Source organism: Acomys minous (genome assembly GCF_964271855.1).
Source record: "Acomys minous genome assembly, chromosome: 2".
Taxonomy (NCBI): domain Eukaryota; kingdom Metazoa; phylum Chordata; class Mammalia; order Rodentia; family Muridae; genus Acomys; species Acomys minous.
Window position 1 is genome coordinate 131,423,141 of NC_140484.1, and position 20,951 is coordinate 131,444,091.

Sequence of the window (20,951 nt, forward strand, 5' to 3'; positions counted from 1 at the left end):
TTCCATCGATTCCTGTCCTCCCAAGACAGCCCACCAAATGTCTTTACCTGGATGGGAAAGTAGTCTCGGAAATAGCGCCACACAGCCCAGTTTCGCACCCACTGTGATCTCCTGCCACCTTCCAGAAAACAAAACACAGTGTCGGGAAGGAGCGGATGTGAGGGACATCTGAGCAAGACAGGTCACACAGAGTCAGCATGAACCCCCAAGGGAAGTAATCTATCAGCCCACAGAGCGTGCTTGTACCTGCCCAGCGGGCCCTTCCTACAGACATTCCCCGGCCATCCCTAAGGAAGGCTGAGCATCTGTCAACACACTGAGGGAACTTTGAGCCACCCACCCCACACCATACACAGCCTAGCCCACGTCCTTCACAGAGTAGGTGTCCCATAGAAAAGGCAGCCCCCAGGAGGAGGAGGAGGAGCTGCAGCCGCACAGAAGGGCGTCCTAGAGTGCGGGATGGCACAGGTGGGGAACCCAGACATTTACCTTTCTTGGGCGTGTTCCAGTCAAATGCCAGCCAGGTGAAGTAAAGCACAGCTATCAGCCAGCAGTCAGTGCAGAAGGTGTACATGAGGATGACACTGCAGGCCACTCCTGGGGGAGGCAGAGGGCAGCACGTCAGACACCAGGGCTTCCTGGCTGCGGCATGGCTTCCCCTTTGGGAAGGATGAAGCATTTCCCATGGTGCTAATCTAGGCAGAGGTCCCAGGTACCTAGGTACTGGGAGTGGTTGATGGGTGGCTCACGAGGATGAGCAGAGCCAGTGGGTGCAGGCCTCACTCCCCCCCTCATAGGGTTTCTCTTGGCTGCCCTGGACTCACTCAGTAGACCAGGCTGGCCCCAAACTTACAGATATCTGCCTGCCTCTGCCTCCCAGAGTGCTGGGATTACAGGCGTGCGCCACATCACCACCGGGCTGAATTCGGCTTCTTTTGAGGCAATGTTTAATGGCGCCTCCTTGCATGACCCCTGTGCCAGTGCCCAGCAAAGACACTGGACAAAGGAAAGGAATAGCTACCAAGTACCTCCCCTTTACTTTTGAAGATGGGCTGAACCACTGTGTCACTAAATCTGGGTGGCTTTTACTCTATTTTAGGTATGAACTTGGCAGGAGTGACTTGCCCATGCTTACCCAGCAGGACAGAGAAGGGCCAGGGGTCAAACATAGACTTTGAGGTCTATGGTCTATATTGGCCTTAGAAAGTCACCAAAGGTGATAAATCTTAGACTGTGGTGGCTGTGTGTGTGTGGGGGGGGGGTGGTGGGACCTGCTGTCCCAGGAGGGTTGTCCTCTCTAACATGCAGAAGGCTAGGCAGCTTCGAGCCAGAGCCAGAACTCACTGGGCTCCTTCTCCTCAAACACTTGGCATGATTCTCCTAGGACATCTTCTCTGTGTGGTCCCTGTCCTTTGGGCCTGCTGGCTAGTCATGAGGCTGAATGGGCTGGCTCAGAGAGGAGGAGAGTCAGCATCTCATGGCCCACCTCCTAGATGCTCTCACAGTGTCTCCTCTTTCTAAGTTTCACCCAGCCTTTAAGCCCCTCCCAGATCCTGGTTCCTCTAGAGTACGCCTCAGATCAAACCACCCCACCATACAATAACATCTCCTGCCTCTAAGTTCTCCACACTCGGTGGGGGCACATCTTGTTCCTCTAGCACTCAACACAACTAGGGAGGGGGCAGAACTCAGGTTTCACAGCCCTTTCCATTCACAGTGTTAAGCCTGCTTTAGAGTTATGTCCATGGGAAAGAATAGGTCAAGATGCAGATCTCTGTGAGCCTTAGAGCAGGGAAATTGCAGCCCTCACCCTCTTCCTCCTGAGCTGGCCTTCTCCTAGGATAGCTAAAACCAGGCTATAGTTACTACAGCAGGCATGTGGCTTCTTAAGACAACTTAGCGGTGTACACACACGGGAGGTTGAGTTTTGGGAGGCATCTGCAGCCCACACACCCTGCTGAAGATAATAAAGGGAAGGCAGCCAGGAGGGGTCCGGCTTATATTTAGGCTACACACAGCGCACTGTTCCAACAGGTTGCCTTGGGTCCACTCCAGCCCTAGCCTCCACAGTGTCCAAGTAAAGGAAGGCTCGATGCAGTCCTGGTAGGCCAGGCAAGGCTCACGGAGTTCAGAAAGGGGTGCAGTATAAACATCCCAAAGACTTGCTGCCAGCAAGGAGCCCTCAATCCCACTGCTGGGAGGCTGGCTGCTATGGGAAGGAAGGTTATCACTACATCCTGGCCTTTCTGCAGGAGGCCAAAGCTGGCATGCCAGTCCTGGCTCTACGCAGCCCAGGGCTGCCCCCAGCCTCCCAGGATGCACATTTCCTCTCACCACCTACGTGTCCAACAGAGCTCAGTGTCTGAGCAACTCCTGGAACTAGAACGAAGTTTGAATAACCTCTCTGGTCGCAGCCACCAATATACAAAATTTTTAAGTAAAAAAAAAAAAATGATCTACCTGCTGAGCATGGCGGCATACAACTTTATTCCCAGCACTCTCTGGAGGCAGAAGCAGGTGGATCTCTGTGAGCTGAGGCCAGCCTGGTCTACATACAAGCCAACCAGGGCTACATGGTGAGAGTCTGTACCAAAAAACTTTACAGAGGGAGGTTTGGGGAGATAACTATGAGCTAGCCCAGAAAACGATCTTCCTTTTGGAGACTCTAAAACAGCTCCCTGCGCCATGTTCTCAGGTAATGAGGCTGAAGCCCACCAATGCCACTGGACCCAGGGCTGTATGCACAGAGACTGTAGAGAATGCTCGGAACTGCCTGTGTACATGCCGCGTACATGTAGTCATAGGCGACTCACACTGGAGAGCTCTGGGCCTGGCTGGTGGCGCAGCGCCCTGTGCAGGTGTTCTTCGGGAGCAGGGACTCCAGGTGACCTGGCCCTGCCGTGTACTGGCCACTACCCATGCCTATGCCTTTACTTTCTTACAGAGGGTTGGGAAGACACAATGACAGGGTGTTACACTTTAACACATGGTCTGGAACACAGTAAGTGACTATGGACTTGTAGGGGGCGGGGAACAAAGTGACATCTAAATTTTCTACTAGATTCACATGGAAATTTAGCATTTCTTTCACTTAGAGACTAAACAGAGAAGTATTAGCAAAGCCTGTGGACACGACACTAATAGATGACAAGGGTGTGTTCATACTACATTATAGCAGTCTCAAGAATCTTGAAGACGTCTCATTTAGTACTACTTAAGATTAGTAACTATTACCCTATGAGCATATACAGGGGGAGGAGGTCCCCCTCAGTCACAGTCATAGGGGAGGGGAGTAGGGGGAAAGCGGGAGGGAGGGAGGAATGGGAGGATACAAGGGATGGAATAACAATTGACATGTAATATGAATAAATGAAATATATATAAAGATTAGTAACTATTACAGCTGCTGCTACTTTCTAACTCAACACCATAATTTTAAAAAAGTACACATCACTAAGTGTCCAATTGGGTCTCAAATGTTTACATATTTATGTTCCGGCATTATTAGTTCCTTTAAAACCCAGTGCACTTTATTTATACAATTAAAAGAACCAAAAAGGCCTACAGCTTTCACCAGATTTCTAGTGGGCTACATGGCACATTATAAAAACAAAACAAATAAACAGCTTAAGAGGAGCAGGAAGGTGTTCCGCAGCAGCCTTTGCCATTCGCAGTGAGCCTCTCCAGCAGGCTGAGGCCCAGTGGGAGGGGAGTGGCTGGGCCTGCTCATGTAGTAATTAGCTGCAGCTTAAGCAGGCCGGATCATCTGCCCAGGTCTAGCTCCCACCTACACCGACCGCTGGGCCAGTTTAGTTTCTGGGCTGTGGCTGGGGATCATTAGCCTACAGCGTGGAGCCAGTCCCTGTCGCACGCTGTATGGGCTAGGATTGCACAATGCACTCGGTACCCCACAGCCAGGCTCTGACCCACTAAGGCAAGGTAAACGGTGGCTTCTAGCACAAATGGAGACAATAGAGGACTGAGGGGCTGGTGCCACTGAGTTCTTATCTTGGTCCCCCTTACTTTCTTCTGTAACTCTGGGCAAGGCTCTGTCCCCACCAGGTTCTTGCTACCTGTCTGAACAAAGATGAGGTTCCACTGTCTTCTCTATCCTGGTATTCTAAATAAGAGACCAAATGCAAGCCACACTCAGGGTCTGAGCCCTAATCATTTGTCCTGAAACTACCGTTTCTTCATCTTTCTGAGCCCTAACTATCTGTCCTGAAACTACCATTTCTTCATCCTTCTGAGGCCATGTGACTCTGAGGATAGCTACAGCCTTTCTAGCAATAAAAATGTGTGTGTGAGCAGACGCAGTGGTGCACACCTTTAATCCCAGTACTCGGGGAGGCAGAGCAGGTGGATCTCTGTGAGTTCAAGGCCAGCCTGGCAGCCAAGGCTACACAGAGAACTCTGTCTCAAAAAAAAAAAAAACCGCACGCCTTTAATCCCAGCACTCTCCCAGCACTCAGGAGGCAGAGGTAGGTGGATTGCTGTGAGTTAGAGGCCAGCCTGGTCTACAAAGTGAGATCTTGTATTTAGTTTTAGGAGTTCAATAAATCCAAAGCCCACGCTGGTCTCTGTCCATTAATTCTGGACTTTTATTGTAAGGGACTGCACTGGGCTTGGACTCAAGCTCCAACTTGTCATTTAATGTGTGGTGATCTGTCACCAAACCTCTGAATTTCCATTTCCTCACCTCTATAGTAGGAATTTGAGAAAAGACACTCCAAGAGCCTGGTGCACTGTGGGATTTGTTACTTTGTTCCACAGTGTAGTCTCAAAGGCTCCTCGCCTGCCTCAAGGACAGCTGCTCACAGTGTCATTTGCATGTCTGCAGAGCTCCCACCATCTTGGGCAGTGTGAAGAGAGGCTAAAGGCCTGGCCCCAAGACACGTGGCGGACACATGGTGTTCTGCAGCAGGTCTGTCTATACTGAAGTGCTCAGAAACTAACCTGTGCTGAGGACACAAGGCCTGAGCATGGAGAGAAGGTCCCAGGAGAGCAGTGCCTGCCTGCCCTCCCCCCAGATGACTCTAGCCAACAGGAAGTGAAGCACCTCGTCAGGCCTGCAGAGGCAGCTTCACAAAGCCATCACAGGCAGTGCTCAGAGGCAGCAGAGTAGCTGCGGAGTACATTCAGCAAAGGGGATTAGGGCTTGCTTTGGGATCTTGGGACATTCTTTGGCCCACCAATGGGGACCACCACCAGACTCTATGCAGCAGCTTGCAGCCTTTATCTTCAGTCCCAACGTTGTCTACAAAAGCCACGTGAGGGAAGCAGCAGCACCTTCTCATTCAAGGGGAGGGTGCTCACTCTGAGAGAGCTCACGCAGCCTAGGTAAAGTCAGAGCTGGCCTGGTAGGCCTCAAACCTGACAAGGCACACTCCAAGGCAAAGCAACACACCCACTGCTGGTAGACAACGTGGCACTGTAAGAAGGGTACGCGCTTTGAGGTATCCCACAGAACCAGATTCAAGTAATCTGGGCAAAGTAATTGGCAAAATGAAGCCATACTACATCTATGGATTAAGGTTTCTGGCATGCCTAATGGTGGGATGCTCGACCATGGACCCAAAAGATAGGAGTAAACGGAAAGAGGCTGGGGAGGAGATGATCTCACTGGACATAACCATGCCCACCGCTACCCACCCCCTTAACCACTACCCTTGGTGTGCTTACCTAGCACCAGGAAGGATAGGACCCACTGTAGTACTGAGATGACCTGCAGCTGCTTTTCCACCTTGGACCTGTTGAGCCAGGTGACAGAGAAGATGTCTTGGAGGGCCGAGAGGATGCTGGAGCCCGTGCCTGCAGGAGAAGATGTCAGTCTGTTAAAAACCAGCCTCCAGCCCCATACACCTCAACACAATCCACCTCCCACAGGTGCCAGAGAAGCAGAAACAACTGAGCCCTCACTCCGCCACCAAATGCCTTCCTGCTGGCTGCTTTACAGACTTTCCTGTGTCATAGTTTCTACACATAAAACGAGGGGACGTGGTAGTAGGGGATCTTAGAGCTGGCCCTGGGTTTGGGCCATGCATAGGGAGGCCAGCTCTCTTCTACCCCCAGGCCCCAAACACATTTCCTTTATCTGGATCTAGTACAAATATTTAATCTTTGATATCTGTGTCCATGAGGCCAAGGACAAAAGTTCAACATCCAATTTTTTTTCCTGATTTCTGTCCAAGTGTACTTTGAGCATCTCAGGTCCCCGCTTCACTCCCTTCATCCTAGACGCTCTTCTTTCCATGGAGTTGACTCGCACTCCCACCCCAACAACTAGGCTTACATCACTACCAGCTTAGGAGAGATTTACATTCATTTTCCCCATGGTGCTCAAAGCTTGGGGGCTTAGGGAGGGTCCAGGGGTATTTTACTCCCCCTAAAGGGGGGAGCTATGTGCCCCAGCACTGAAGATAAAACCCCAAGCTGGTGGTTGGAGCAGTGTTTAAGCAAAGGGACACAGGACACGGGAGGCACCTGATCTAGGGCTGCACCTATGTTTGCTTCTAAGCAAGTGCCAAGACCAAAAATCGGGGACAGAATGTGCTCAATTAATTGGCTCTGTAGCGGCAGGCCCAGGAGAACCCCTGGACTCAACAGCTGACAGGCAGTGCAGCCAGGAGGCCTGGTGCCTGCAGAGAGGTGGCGCTGGGGAAGAGCACGGGTGAGACCCCAAGACCACTCATTCTAACCCTAGACTAAAATGCAGAGGCCACTTCACACCCTGAAGTGAGCCCAACTGAGTGCCTACTGTGTGCCACCCAAACATTCCTTCCTCCCGCCCACTGCTGGGGGCCAAGGCAGGACTGTCAGTCTTGTCCTTGAGGGTCTCCTGACCATTTGCCCTGGCCTAGAAGCTGGGAAGAGGGATAAAGGGGTGACATTTGAGCCTTTGCTTTCTGTCAAAACTGGTGGCAGCGAGGTCACAGCCAAGTTCAAAAAGAAATATACCCCCTTGTAGCTGAAAGCTCAGTCTCTCTGACTTTTAGGCATAAGTAGAAAATGCCAGACTTCAAGGTAGGTACCCCAACCAGTCCTTTCACCTCTCATACACCAGATGTTTTACTAGAACAAGGCCCGGCACTGCAGAGACAAAGCTCTTGGTTCCACTCACTATGTGGCCCCAGGAGACAGTACAGGAAGGAATTCAGTGCTGGTGGTCATCACACACTGGCTACTCAGTAGCATCCAATGTTCCTCAGGAATGGTGAGGCAAAGGCAAAAAGACAGAATGGGATCTCCCAGGCCTTGCAGAGAGCAGGCGGACTGCGGCTTCACCTCTGCTGTAACTCCCCTGCTGTCGCAGGTCCTCTCCCTCCACCAGCCTGACTCCGTAGGTTTCATCCTGAACCCTAAAGGAATCGTGCATTATAGTATGGGCAGAGTAAGAACCCAGGGCCCCTGCCTCTGAGCTGGGCACCTCCTCTTGAAAGGACTCTGACCACTGGACATATCTCAAGTTCAAGGGTGGACCAAACTCAGGGCCTGGCGCACAATCATATCCTTAAAGGTCTTATGACTTTTCATCGCCTGGACTATATGTGGGGACAGGTCTTAAGTATATGTAGAAGAGGACTGAGCCTCCAAGATATAGCCTGGACTCCCGACTTAAGGCTGTTTGGCTACCACACTGTCAGCAACAGTGGTCATGAGAGCTAAGCGTAGGGACCTTCGGGCAGGCTAGGTACCCCACTGGCAGGAAGACAAACGGTGCTGTAGCAATGTTTTATCCAAAGCATGGTCTGGGGACACACCAGCATATCACCTGGGAGTAGGTTAGAAATGCCAGGGCCGGGCAGGGCACAGTGGCGCACACCTGTAATCCCAGCACTCAGGAGGCAGAGGCAGGTGGATCTCTGTGAGTTTGAGGGCAGTCTAGTCTACAAAGAAAGTCCAGGAGAGCCAAGGCTACACAGGGAAACCCTGTCTCAAAAAAAAAGAAAGAAAGAAAGAAAGAAAAGCCAGGGCCAACTGAGATAAATCTGGGAAACAAGTAGAAGTGTCTAAGTCTCCAGAGAGGAAGGGAGTGAGCCAGGGTACAGCCTTCTGCTAGGCAGGAAACAAACACACACCAGATGCCTTCTCTGTTACGGGCCCCACTACCACTATTGGCAGAACCTCAGTCTAGAGTTTGGACGAGTGTTTAAGGAGAGGCACACTGGACACAGGAAGGTACCTTGAGCCTGCTGGAAAGTAAACCCAAGGCCAGGCCTGAACCCTCATCCTACACTGACAGACCTTGCATTTTGGTCAGTGCAGCCAACTGTAGCTGGTACATCACTTGGCTTGGCGGAGGCCTGGTAAAACTCCTTACTGGTTATATGTCTTACTCCAAACTGAGAAAACTTAAAACTTCTCTGAATTAACCCAAATCCTCTGAATCTTATTAAATTGCTTACAAGTAGATAGAGAGTAGTACCCCATTTTGTTCCAGCCCTGAGAGAATCTTCAAGCCTGTATGCAAGCAGCCCAGAGCCCAGTCTGTTTTCATCCTGCCTCACTGGACCAACCTGCCAGCCCATTGGGAATACAGTGCAGGGAGGGCCAGCTGCAGCTCTGCAGGAGGAAATGACAGCGCCTGGAAAGGTTGGGGGAGGGCTGCAACACCACATTCCTCAGATCCACTCCCACATCACCTGCTGGCTGGCTGGCCTGCCCCCAGTCCAGGCTCCAATGGAAGCCCCAAGGGGCCCAGGAGACAGTGACTGCTCCTCAGAGGCTACTCCCTGCTTCGAGACACTATGCTTTTCCGATGGCGAGTTTAGTATGTCCTCCAGGGAGGTATGATCTTTTCTTCCTTGGGGACCACGCAAGCCTGGAAGCTTTCTTGACACCCCAGGGAGCTTTTCTGTTTGACAGTGAAGTGAGGGGAGGGCAGCTCCGTCTCAGCTCCCACACCCTCTCATTTGTACAAACTATACAGTTCAAATTAATTGCCACATGAGACCAGATGCTACCTGAAGCCAGGTCAGTTCGGATACACATCTATGTCCGTGCCCTGACAGGGCCTGGCTGGTATTAGGGAAAGGCCGACTTGCTGAGGGAGGAAGAGGAGGTCCATGTTCTAGCCTTTGGGGGAGGGGGTACCCTAGGGCTCCTTCTATGCAGTGCAGAAAAATAAGAATGATGCCTGAGGCACTCCTGAAGCTTGGGATCCTGGGAGCCTACCACCACCACCACCATCATCATCACCACCACTACCACCACCACCACCATCATCATCATCATCACCACCACCATCATCATCATCACCACCACCACCACCATCATCACCACCACCACCACCACCACCACCACCATCATCATCACCACCACCACTACCACCACCACCACCATCATCATCACCACCACTACCACCACCACCACCATCATCACCACCACTACCACCACCACCACCATCATCATCATCATCATCACCACCACCACCATCATCATCACCACCACTACCACCACCATCATCATCACCACCACCACCACCACCATCATCATCATCATCATCCCCATTTGATGTTATCATGGCCAGGGCCTCTCAGTCAGAGTATGGGACTATTCAGACATAAATTCAGGCTTGCATCTGCCCTAGGCTTCTGGTCCCAGGTCCTTTCTCTCTTCTCCCTACAGTGAAGCTGTGGGAAGCTGGGAAGTGATGGAAATTAATTCCCTGCTGTTGTTCAGAGGGCAGATCAGAAACAGCTTCATTTTCTGTTTGTGTTGTTTTTTACTGATCAGCTTTGGTTTTGTTGAGTCTCACAGAGCCCAGGATGGCCTCGAACTTCCAATTCTGCTATAGCCTCCTGAATGCCAGGCATGCTACACCATGCCTACTGGAGCAGGCTTCTTAAAGAGCAGGTGGAGGCACCAGGCCTTCAGGTTCTAGTCCCAGCTGTGCCATCAAGCCCTGTGTCAGCTCCCTGGGGTTTAGTCTCCCCATCTCTAAACTAGAATGAGGGCCTGGTGTCCACCTCCTGGCCAGCAGAATTTGGGTGCTAAACTTCACCAGCTTGCAGCAGCCCTGCAACAGTCACCTGGGGAACCAGGAAGTGAGGGTTCCCTTGTATATCCCCAGGGCATAATCAGCCTTCGCCATCTAGTTGTCTACACTTCCTCTACTCCAGCTTGGTTGGCAGAAGTCCAGCCGGTGAGGACGCTACAATCAAATGCCACCCACCACCTCCGCACCCAGCCTGTCTGACTCCTGGGCAGGGTGGCAGGAGAGTTTTGGCATCCAGCAAATCCAGCTTCCTCATCCCCTACGCCTCCTTGGACACACCTACTTGTCTCCGCTCCCTCATACAGTCCCACCCAATCCCATGTATTTGACACCTCCCTCTAGCAGTGACTTGTAGGTACCAACACTAGACCTGATTCATCTGTGTGTGGTCGTGGGGGGTGGGGAGGAGCACTACAGAGCTTTGTTGTTATCACTGGAAAAATCCAACATGGCTGTCCCCAGAGAAGGCTGGATGCCTAAGTTGCACTAGGCTGCTTTTAAGAAGCCAGGCCAGCCCTGCTAGGAAAACGCTGAGCCTCTCCTGCCATCCATAAGCACAAGTTCCCTGACTTACGAAGGGAACAGAACCTCTACTTGTAAACACCATTTTTTCACAGGCAAGAAGCACGGCACAGGCAAACAGATTAGACCTATGAAGCAAAGACTCCCAAAGGCAACCCAGGAGGCTGAGCGGGGGCACTAGTCCTTACACATGGCTCATTTACTATTCCATGGCTGGAGGACAGAGGGACGGGACAGGGAATGCCAGAAAGGCCCAGAGCAGATGTTTTACCACCCAATGCCATGTCACTGTCTCATGGCACTCCTTAGGAGGGCATGCATGGCAAGGAGGAAACTGAGGCATGATGAAACCAGAAGAGATTAAACCTCATGGGTAGACAGGGTGTAGGAGCCAACACCCAAAAGTCCCTTCATCACGGGAATGATGCCATGTTACAGAGGGCTGGCTCCCCTGCTAACATGGCAGTCCACACCCAAACCCCAAGATAACACACCTGGATGAGAAGGGCTGCCTGCCCTGCCTACACCATGCCTCACTGCAGTGGAGACAGTTCTGTGCAAGAGGGAGAACCCCACCCATAGGCTCCCAGAGCCAAGCTTCTGCTGAGGTCCTGAGAGCTGCCTGCCGGTGGATCCAACAGCCCCAATCTCAGGGACCACGAATGGGAGTGGTGAGGACCGTGTGCGTTAGAACCTCCCTGTCCACTATCTAATATCAGAGTGATCAAGGAGGCTGCTCCCCGGGGCTGATAAAAAGTTTCCTGGCTTTCTCTCAGCCTTGCTTAAGGACGGCAGAGTGAACCTAAGCCCCCAGGCTCTGGAGAAAGGGCCAGCTCTGCCCTGCTGTGTCTGTGACCTGGGGTGAGTGACTAAATGTCGCTGAGCACAAGAGTGACCTCAGGGGGCTGCTGGAAAAGATCAAAAGAGAAAAGCCTATGGAGCCTGATAGATAAAGGTAACCGCTACCAAGCCAGACGAACAGAGTTCAGTCCCTGGGGCCCACATTGTGGGAGAGAGACCGAGCTCCATCAAGCTGTGCTCTGACCTCCACGCGGGGACTGTAGTGTGCACAGGTGTGTGTACATGTGTATATGGGTAACATACTGGTTTTAATTTATGCAAGGTACACATGGCCAGTTAGCTGAGGCACTTGCTGTTTTCACCTCCCAGGTGGAAAGGGGTATAAAATTAGTGAGCAGACAGCTTCTCACAAGGTGTGCTAATGGTGTAACAGAGCTGTGTGCATTAGGAGAAAAGGTACAGATTGGGCTTTGCAGGGAGGCTCTCCAGGGCCCTGAAAGCAAGACTGGAAGGTGAGCAGAGACTGTAGGTGGCGGACATGCCAAAACAATGAGGGGGCCCCAATAAGGCAGGGTTCAAGGCCCATGATCAGCAATCCAGAAAGGGGGGAGGGGCATCGGAATTTCCCTAAGAGAAGTTGAAAACAGAGGACTGTCTAGTCAAAGTGGTGTGACAGATAGCACTCAAAGCGGGAGCTCTTAGAAGGCGCAGTGGGGGCCGGGGGAGTGGTGGTGGGGGCGGGAATCTGACCCACCTGTCGGAAGCTCAGATACTGCTGAGGGAGACAATGCGATAACAGGTGGGGATGAGAGCTCTAAAGGAAAAGAATTTTGGGCAATGAGCCAGAGTCCTTGACCTGTAGAAGGGAGGTGGGAGCATGCGTGGGGAAGCATGTGGTACACAGAGCAGGTGGGAGGCCATGTCCACATGGCTTCTCTGCCACCCCCAGAAGCGTCTGCAGAGGAGCTGTACCCAGAAGCAAAGAAGTCTAAAGAACAGGAGCCAGGGAAATCGGCCTCTAATGCACAGAACGTGTGGCTCGGATGTGCCACTGCCTAAACAAGCCTCGGTTTCCTCACCTGTACAATAGGGCTAATACCTACCTCACGGAGATTGCTGAGAGAATTAGGCAAGATAATGTTCAGGCAAGAACTCCATAAAAAAGCAAGGATCTATGTGAGCGGCAGGTAATTACCAAGTGAGCCCCACTGACCTCTCGTTGGCTCATGAGTGTGACAACATCTGCCTCACCTTAAAAGTTAAAACAAACCCTGGATCTTATGCTTCCTCCTTGAGACCCAGTGTCCTTAGTTATGACCCAGGGACCCTGTAAAGAACCCAGAAAACCTGTGGAAAAGCACCAATCAGAACTGGCCCAGCTACCAGAGCTAGAAAGAACTAGAGAGCAGAGGCACCAAGAGCCCAGGGGCTCCCTGACCGGGAAGGCATTCAGCCTACACAGGGATGCCCGTCTGGGCCTTCTGGACTGAACCTTTACCTTGGTTTGAGAAAGAGGAAGCTACACCTCAAGTTGCTCCAAAGGACTGTGTACACACGCATGGTTATGAGGGGCTGACATATTGACCCTCAGCATATTCCTGGAAGGTCAGGACCCCTAGGCAGGTGCCAAAGTGGTGCAACTTCTGGGGCCAAAGGTGAGCTGGCTGTCTTCTAGGCCGCCTCAGGCAGCTGCTTCTGCCAGAGTCCACACATGTGATAGTGACAGGCCCAGATATGGTGGAATGCCAGTTCTGGGGTGGGGGCAGGCCTGCTGCTAGAGTCCACTCCAGTGCTGGGCTCTGTCCATCCAGGCACACAGAGCTGTCCCCACCACTGCCTCACACGCTGAGCAAGGCCTCTCTTGACCCAGCCTGCAGTGGCACCAAGTTTCGTTCTCTTACTTCTGAGCCTGGTCAGTTGTTAAGCACATACTTTGGGGATCCCTGTCAGGCGCTGACTCTGCTGACTAGCCTATCCACCTTCTGTGCCCGACTCAGGATGGCCTGGCCATGGCGGACAGGTCGTCTCTCACTCCTACATCCATAGCCCGTGTCACTATGGGAGGTGTGCTTTCATTTGCAGGAACTGCGTGTCTCTGCCTGGGTTCCTACGCCCAGAACAGAGCCACACAAAGAGCAGGTACCTGGTCAATGCTTGAAGGGACAGGACGGGACAAAGGTTAACAACAGAAATGAGTTGACCTGTGCCGCACAGGAAATGTCTCTTCTAAGACAACAGGGAAATTTCCAGGGAGAAACATACTTCCTAAGTAACCAAGAGGGAAGCTTCCAGTGTCTGGAACCTCCCTTCTGCCTCTCAAGAAGCTGCCAGACACAGCTAGGGAGACAAGCTATGAAGTCTATACACAGGGCCTGAAAAGACCGCGCATAGAGGGGCGTCCCCACCCTACCCTGGGGAGGGCGTATAAAAGCTCAGATGAGGTACTGGCTTAACATGAGGGAGGCACGGGGCCCTGCAAATAGCATCTACAAAGAGAGCGCACAGATTCGAGGACTTGAGTATACGTGTCTAGTCTAGCGGCAGCAGGACAGAGGGGCAAGCAGGAAGGACCAGAAGGCCATGAAATGCTGGCCTCTACCCTGAACACCAGAAAGAGCCAGCCAGTTTCTATTTCTTCAGACAACTTCCAACAGGACAGCAAGCTAGCCATTTACCTAACACACTCGTAAGTTCCTTCCCAGAGCCATGGACAAGCTCCTCTGAGGGCTGTTATGGAAAGTATGTATCCTAAAATAGTGCCCAGAGTGACATCTGGCCCAAAGGGAACAGCAAACCACGGCAGATCTAAGCCCCAGCCGTGCTGTGCCGGGGGAAGAGCCTGCCTCAGGGAGCCCAGCATCCCAAGTCTCCTTAGATTTCCTGGGGCCCTTCTTCCTCTCTGGGTTCCCCTAGCACTAAATTAAGGGGTAAGGATAGGACAGATGAGGTCTGAGGTCTTGCCAACTTGGACCTTCTGTTCTCTGCTAGAACTCACTAATGGCCTTTTAATCTGTAAATGGTCTTTCTAATAGGAACAGCGGCTCCTACAGGGGTTACTCCAGAGGTTCAGGGTTTAGCATATTTAGTTTTCATTAAATAAGGCAGAGTCCTGGGAAGCAAAGACAAAGTCTTTAAGGATGCCAGGTCCTCCGCACCTGACCAGGACTGTGATATGAGCGACAGGAGCCCCCGGTGGCCTGCTCTCTCCACCCCCACTTTCTGACCCAGCACATTCTGGAATAGGAGGGACTGCTACGGCAACACCACCAGCTTGCATGTGCATCACTAAGTAGTCCCCAAAAGAGGCCCTTATGGCAATCCAGGGGGACGTAAATTCCTCTGGGACACCTACCTGGGCCCCAAGGAGGATGCAAGCCCCATTTTTTTTTAAATGACACTGAGGGTAAGAATGAGGAAGGGCAGCGGGCCAGGTCTGTCAACACGCTTCTCCAGTTGATCTGGAAGGAACCAAAGGGCCTGACCTAGCACTGAGGAGCCGAGGCAGTGTGGAAAGCCAGCGCAGAGCAGAGTTCCAGCTCAGAACTACTAGCTACTCCAATAAGAGCGTGCCCTCAAGCTTCCTGCTCCTGTGGGTTAGCAAAGGGTCTCACAGGTTCAGCACCATAACGGGGAAAATACTTTTATCACACAGGAAGGGACTAAGAATCAGCAAGAGGCCGTGGCTTGCTGAGGCTACACAGATCTTCATTGGCAGGGTAAGGACGACACATACCTAGGCCTGCCTCCCAGGCCTGAACTCCCAAAGTAGCCAACAGTAGTAGCTCCATACCATGAATACCCAGAAGCGCTAGGGGCTAAGAAACTCCTCCCAGAGGGAGGACTCTCAAGTCTTCTAAGGCAGATTAACCCCACAGACCAGGACACAGCACTGTCTCATTTATCTTTACTCCCCAGTACACTGGACTGCAGCCCAGGCTGGCCCCTCAAGGCCCACAGTCAGGACTTCGATTTCCCACTCTAACTTGTGTCTCTTTACACTATCCCTTATGCCTGGAACATCTTTCAAAATATTATTTATTATTTAGTAAGTACACATGTAGGGAGTCAGAGAAGAACTTTGGGGGGTCCTTTCCTTTCACTATGGGTGATGGACATTGATCTTGTGAGGTCTTCAGGTGTCAAGGCAAATGCTTTTACCCACTGGGCCATGCCACCAGCCCTACCTCAATGCTCTTATCTGCCTTGCCAATGCCACTTCATCCTTCCCAGATCAGAACGAGCATCACCCCTGCTGGAAAGCCTTCTCTCCATCCAGGGCGATTTAGCTCCCTCGTCCTCCACAACCAGTTGCCCCTTCTTCCTGCCACTGCTCAGCTCTCTCTGCACATCCTCAGTGCATGTATGACCTCTGGCCTTGCTTCCTCAAAGCCAGACATGCTGGCTGACACGAACCCAGCCACTGAACTGAAAGCCCAAACTCAGGAGAGTCCTCGACCTCCAGTCTTCATGAACTCAGGTAGAATCTTTGGTGACAAGGCCAAGGAAGTAGGCCACTTAGGATACCAGGTTCCCAAAAGTCTGGTTGTCCTGGAACCCAGAGATCTGCCTGCCTCTAACAGAATGCCGGGATTAAAGGTATGAACTACCACACCCAGCTTTGAATCTATTTCAAAACATGAAAATGAGCTGGGTGGTGGTGGTGCAAGCCTTTAATCCCAGCACTTGCAAGGCAGGGGCAGGTGGATTGCTGTGAGTTTGAGAGATCCATTCAAGGCCAGCCTGGTCTACAAAGCAAGTGCAGGACAGCCAAGGCTACACAGAGAAACCCTGTCCTGAAAAACCAACCAAACAAACAAACAAACAAAAAAAAAGGAAAACGAAATCTCCAGAGACAGTAAACCCATCATGTCCCAGAGGGGTAAAAAAGGCAGGACAGAAACCTGGCTCTGGTTTTCTATAGTCTTGAACCATGTGGGGACCATGGTAGACCTGGCTTTACCAGCTTGGCACTCAGCCCCCAAGGCAAGCTCTTAACCAGACTGTGGGTGTCTCTAGGACAACTCAGCACATACAGGCAAAAAGGTCTGGGGAAAGCTAAGGAATTACACTGAAGCTGAGGACAGGGCTTCCTGCCAAGAGGACCTGGGAAGTCCCACTAATGATTCACTCACTCACCAAATATCTACAAGGCTCACACTACTGGCCCGCACACGGTTAGACACTGGGAACACAACACTGAGGGAGACAAATGAGATCCCTGTTCCCAAGAGCTGACAATAACAAGCACATGTGCTAACCAGGTGATGGACTACAAAAGTAAGATTTGGGGACTGGAGGATGGGGGTGACCATCTGGGTAAGCACGCCAAGATCTGAGAAGGGAAGCAAGTACAGAGACCCTGAGAGAGAACTGAAATTATGGACAAGGATGGGAGGGGTCAGAAAGACCACCAGCACGTGGCAGGGTGGTCAGGAGGTAATGAGGTGGTGGGAGGTGTTCGGGTAGCCTCCTAGGATCTAAGGCATGAAGTATTGGGAGGGGAGGTGCCAATTCATCTAGCCAAAGTTCTGTGGGCTGTCGGCACCCTAGTCACCATACTCAACACGCAGTTAGAAGCAATCGGGTTTCATTTGACAACTGCATGGTACCTACGACAGTCAGCTTTCAGTGTTCCTGTCCACACACTTCTCTAGCTTAAGGAGACTGGTAGGCCCAGATGGAGGTGGATCGGGGCTCTAGCTTGGCTTTCATAAATCCTGGACTAGTCCTTCTGGGGACCTCAGTCTCTAATCCATGCTATGAAGGTTGGGCCAGATCCAGCACCAACGTGTAACTGGTTTTATAACTCAAGTTCTTGCTGCTGAATTTAGGAGCAGGAGGGTGAAGGTGGGGCAGGATTTCCACACTTGCCACTGAGTCACTTACCTGCTAATAAAGCATTGTATTTGTCCCGCCTTTCTTAGCTTTGGCAGCAGATGTAACTCAAAAGTAGTATCTGTGAAGCTGACAGAAAGGCGACACAGAACTCAGGGAGTAGGGACCTGGAGTGAGGTTTTCATTCTGTGACCACAAGACTGTGATAGATGACTGTCAACCCTCAGTTCCAGAGTTACCCCAGCAAATCTGGCCACTTAGTTTTATCTCCCATCTGGCATATTCCCAGGGACGGAATCTCCATCTCCCAGGCTATGCAGTCAGCAGTGGCTGTTGGGATTCTTCTTCTAAAACCCTGACTACGACTCCACCCCTGTCCTAGACTTTGGAGCCACACAATGTACCAGCTCAGAACTGTACTGCCACTACCTCACGCTGGGTCCTGGATCGAACCCCAAGAACAGCCACCAGCACTCACGGGCCTTACCATGAGAATCTCCATATCCAGGGGCAAAGGCAGGGATGTCCCTGCAGCTAGCTATGGCCTCCAACCCACAGTCCAAGCCAGTCTTTCAGAGATTAGAAAATAGCCACACAAGCCAGGAGTGATGGCGCACTCCTTTAATCCCAGAGCTCAGGAGGCAAGCAGGCAGGCGGCTCTCTAAGGCCAACCTGGTCTACAGAGTGAGTGCCAGGACAGCCAGAGAAACAAAGAAACCCTCTCTTCATACACACACACACACACACACACACACACACACACACACACACACCAGACTACCTCTCTCCCAACAAACAAATGCACACTACTCAAGCTTCAACAAAGACAAGTCACCAAGTTATCTAAGCCATCTCTCACCCATTACGGAACTTCCCTTCTCAGAATCCATGCTCTCTCCTCCTTCCTTGAACACTGCCACTAACAGGGTGTTTAGTGGGAACTGAGCTGCTGAGACAAACTAGGCCACTAGGGAGTGTCTCTGAGGACCGAGGAGGTACAAGGAGGCCTCTGGGAGATGTCAAGATAACATGAAATTTGCTGGAGCATCCTCCCCTACCCCACCTAGTCTTTCACCAAAGTAGGAAGCTAAACTGACTAGTCTGCATTTCACAGCAGTCCTTGCTGCAGTCTATGATGTAAGTACACCCACTTTTCTTCCATTGTATTTCCTAGGTTGGACAACATGGAGAAATCCTCCTGCTTTGACAGTGAAGAGCTGCTCAAAACTCATCTGATGGAGTACAAATGACCTGAGTTTAGAAGCAAAACAAAACCAAACCAAGCCAGGTAGTGGTGGTGCACGCTTTTAATCCCAGCACTCAGGAGGCAGAGGCAGATAGATCTCTGTGCATTCAAGGCCAGCCTGGTCTACAAAGTGAGTTCCAAGACAGCTAGGGCTATACAGGGAACCCCTGTCTTGGGGGAAGAAAAACAAACAAACAAACCTAAAAACCAAGGACCAAAAACCAAAACCTGTCAAAAAATTGTACTTAACAGGTTTCCTGCTCCTGGAAGACAGGGGCGAGCTCAGGATAGAGTCTCCAGGAGGGACCACAGCAGACAGCAGACCCATCCCATTACCTGGAGACTGAGACCATTTAAAAGCATGAACCCCGTTAAGGACATCAAAAGGCACAGTGAAGAGAGACGCTCTGAGAGAAGAGGCTATTAGGAGCTATAGGATGGTTTGTGGGGCGGCTCAACCTGCCCCTAGGATGGAAACCGCTCAGTACCAGAGGCACTCCAGCGGTAGACAACCACAGCAACAGCCAGCTAGGACTAGTGCCAATGCCAGGTGGGAAAACTGTGACCAAGCTTCAGCGCGGTTACCCTGCAGCCACCAGCACACAGGACGGGCAAACAACCAATGGGCCACTCTTGACATCACATTAAGAGGAAACTGGATTTAGAACTGTTTCCATAGGGTGTTCTTGACTTTATATAACATGCACTAATAGAAGTAACCACCAGAAAACTGATTGACCAGCAATCTTATTTTCTTCCTGACTGCCTATACTTTTCAAGATTACCGGAGTCAGCATGTTCTGGAACTCTGTAAACTAGGCTGGCCTCAGACACAAGAGAGCTGCCTGCTTCTGCCTCCAACCGCTGGGACTAAATGTGTGCGCCACCACTGCCCTGCTAAGAAAACCCTTCTTCCTTCAGTTTCTCCTAGTACAGCTAACAAGTGTGGGATGCTTTGCCTTTAGGAAAAGCTGCAGCATAATCTGAACTCTCTGCCTACCCTGCACCTGATCACTGAAGGCCTTGTTTCTACCTTGAAGGCAGAACCTTCAAGAAGGAAAACCAAGCCAGGTGGATCTCTGTGAGTTCGAGGCCAGCCTGGTCTGCAGAGAGTTCCAAGCTGGAAAAACAAACAAACAAACAAAAACTCAGGAACTTCTAAGCATATCAGACTCAGGGTTGTTAAGTGGGCTCAGTCAGGGTTGTTAAGTGGGCTCACAGTCAGGGTTGTTAAGTGGGCTCACAGTCTGGCTTGGCACACAAAAGCTGTGGTGGAGGACAGTTGGGGCACACCTGTTCCAGACAGGCATGTTCTAGATCCAGTGGCCGTTTCAGAGGATTGCAAAACCCTTACCATCCTGCCCTATCCAGTTTCTCCCAGCCAAACCCTACTCCACCTTGTGAGAAAGATCAGTACTGGGGGCTGGAGAATGAAATATCACTAATAACTGAGCCGAGTGGGTGGTGTTACCCTTCATCATCTGGGGGATGGGAAGTGATGTAACACATGTCGCAACATTAGTGAGTACCAAGATGGAGAACGAACCCAGGCTTGACTAGGATACCAGGTTGTCTAGCTCAAAGTGACCAACCAGACTAGGTAAAGAATGATTCTTCCTTCATCCCAGACCAAAATGAAGGGATGCAGAGAGTCCGATTCCTCCAAATGGAAGCCAGACACGGTGCCACACACTTGCAATCCTAGAACCTGGGATGCTGAGGCAGAAGGATTGCGAGTTGGAAGCCAACCTGGGCTACGAGGTGAGACCTTTTTAAAAACTAGAAGTAGTTGTCCGGGACGCCAACCTGCAGCAGCTAGCTGCGCAGCACAGGGCAGCATGCCTTGGCCAAAGTCCCTTCTTGAAAGTCGTCTCTCTGTGGGTAACCCCAGGATGAAAGCTCCAGCGGTGACTGACACTCACCCCATCGCCCAGACCCCTCGCGTGACAGGGCAGGTCCTCCATTCTTGTTCTCGCCGCGGGCCGCTTCGGCCCGACGCTCACCCCGGAGGACCCCGGAGTAGGCGGCGATGAGGGTCTTCATGCTGAAGCCGGTGCACGTCACGGCCGTGCAGAACGCCGCTTCACGCCGTGCCCTTGGCCCATGCCCCGGCCGCCGGGGCCAGGGCTTCGCGCTGAGCTCCGGGAGCCGGGGGACAGCGCCCAGGCCGTGGCGGCAGGAGCACGAGAGCCGAGGAAGACAGCCGCTGCCCACCCTAGAAGAGCCGAAAAGGCAGCGAAGCGCGGCCACGGCGCCTGGCGCCGCCGCGCGCGCACTTTATAACCTCACAACGGGGCGGGCCGTGACGTCTGGGGCGGGGCAAAAGGCTCCGCCCAGGAACGTACCATGTTCTGGTGGGGGTGAGCCTCCCGAGTTGTGTGCTGAGGCCAGGACGGCGCCATGGCCTAAGATATACGGGACACAGTTCTCAAGTACGAGAAAAGGAGCTGGACCCTCGGTGCGTGAAAGTGCACCTGGCTGTCCCAGAGGTTGCCTTGTCCTCCTCCCTCGCCCTCCCTTGCCCTCCCTCGTCCTCCCTCGCCCTTCCTC

The 20,951-nt window shown here is 52.0% G+C and overlaps 1 protein-coding gene across 2 annotated transcripts in view; it reads right to left on the minus strand.

Annotated features, from left to right (window-relative positions):
• Positions 1 to 20,662, minus strand: part of DGAT2 (diacylglycerol O-acyltransferase 2) — a 30,841-nt gene extending 10,179 nt beyond the window's left edge. Inside the window, exons 1-4 of one of the 2 annotated variants that reach the window (XM_084774025.1) lie at positions 20,324 to 20,662; positions 5,683 to 5,811; positions 490 to 597; positions 48 to 118 (exon numbers count right to left, since the gene is read on the minus strand). In XM_084774025.1, the coding sequence (XP_084630151.1) occupies positions 48 to 118; positions 490 to 597; positions 5,683 to 5,811; positions 20,324 to 20,444 (429 nt within the window). In that variant the 5' untranslated portion in view covers positions 20,445 to 20,662. Of the gene's footprint in view, positions 1 to 47; positions 119 to 489; positions 598 to 5,682; positions 5,812 to 18,014; positions 18,130 to 20,323 lie in introns of those variants that run through there. The other variant, XM_084774024.1, reaches the window with a different exon arrangement.
• Positions 20,663 to 20,951: the final 289 nt, after the last annotated feature.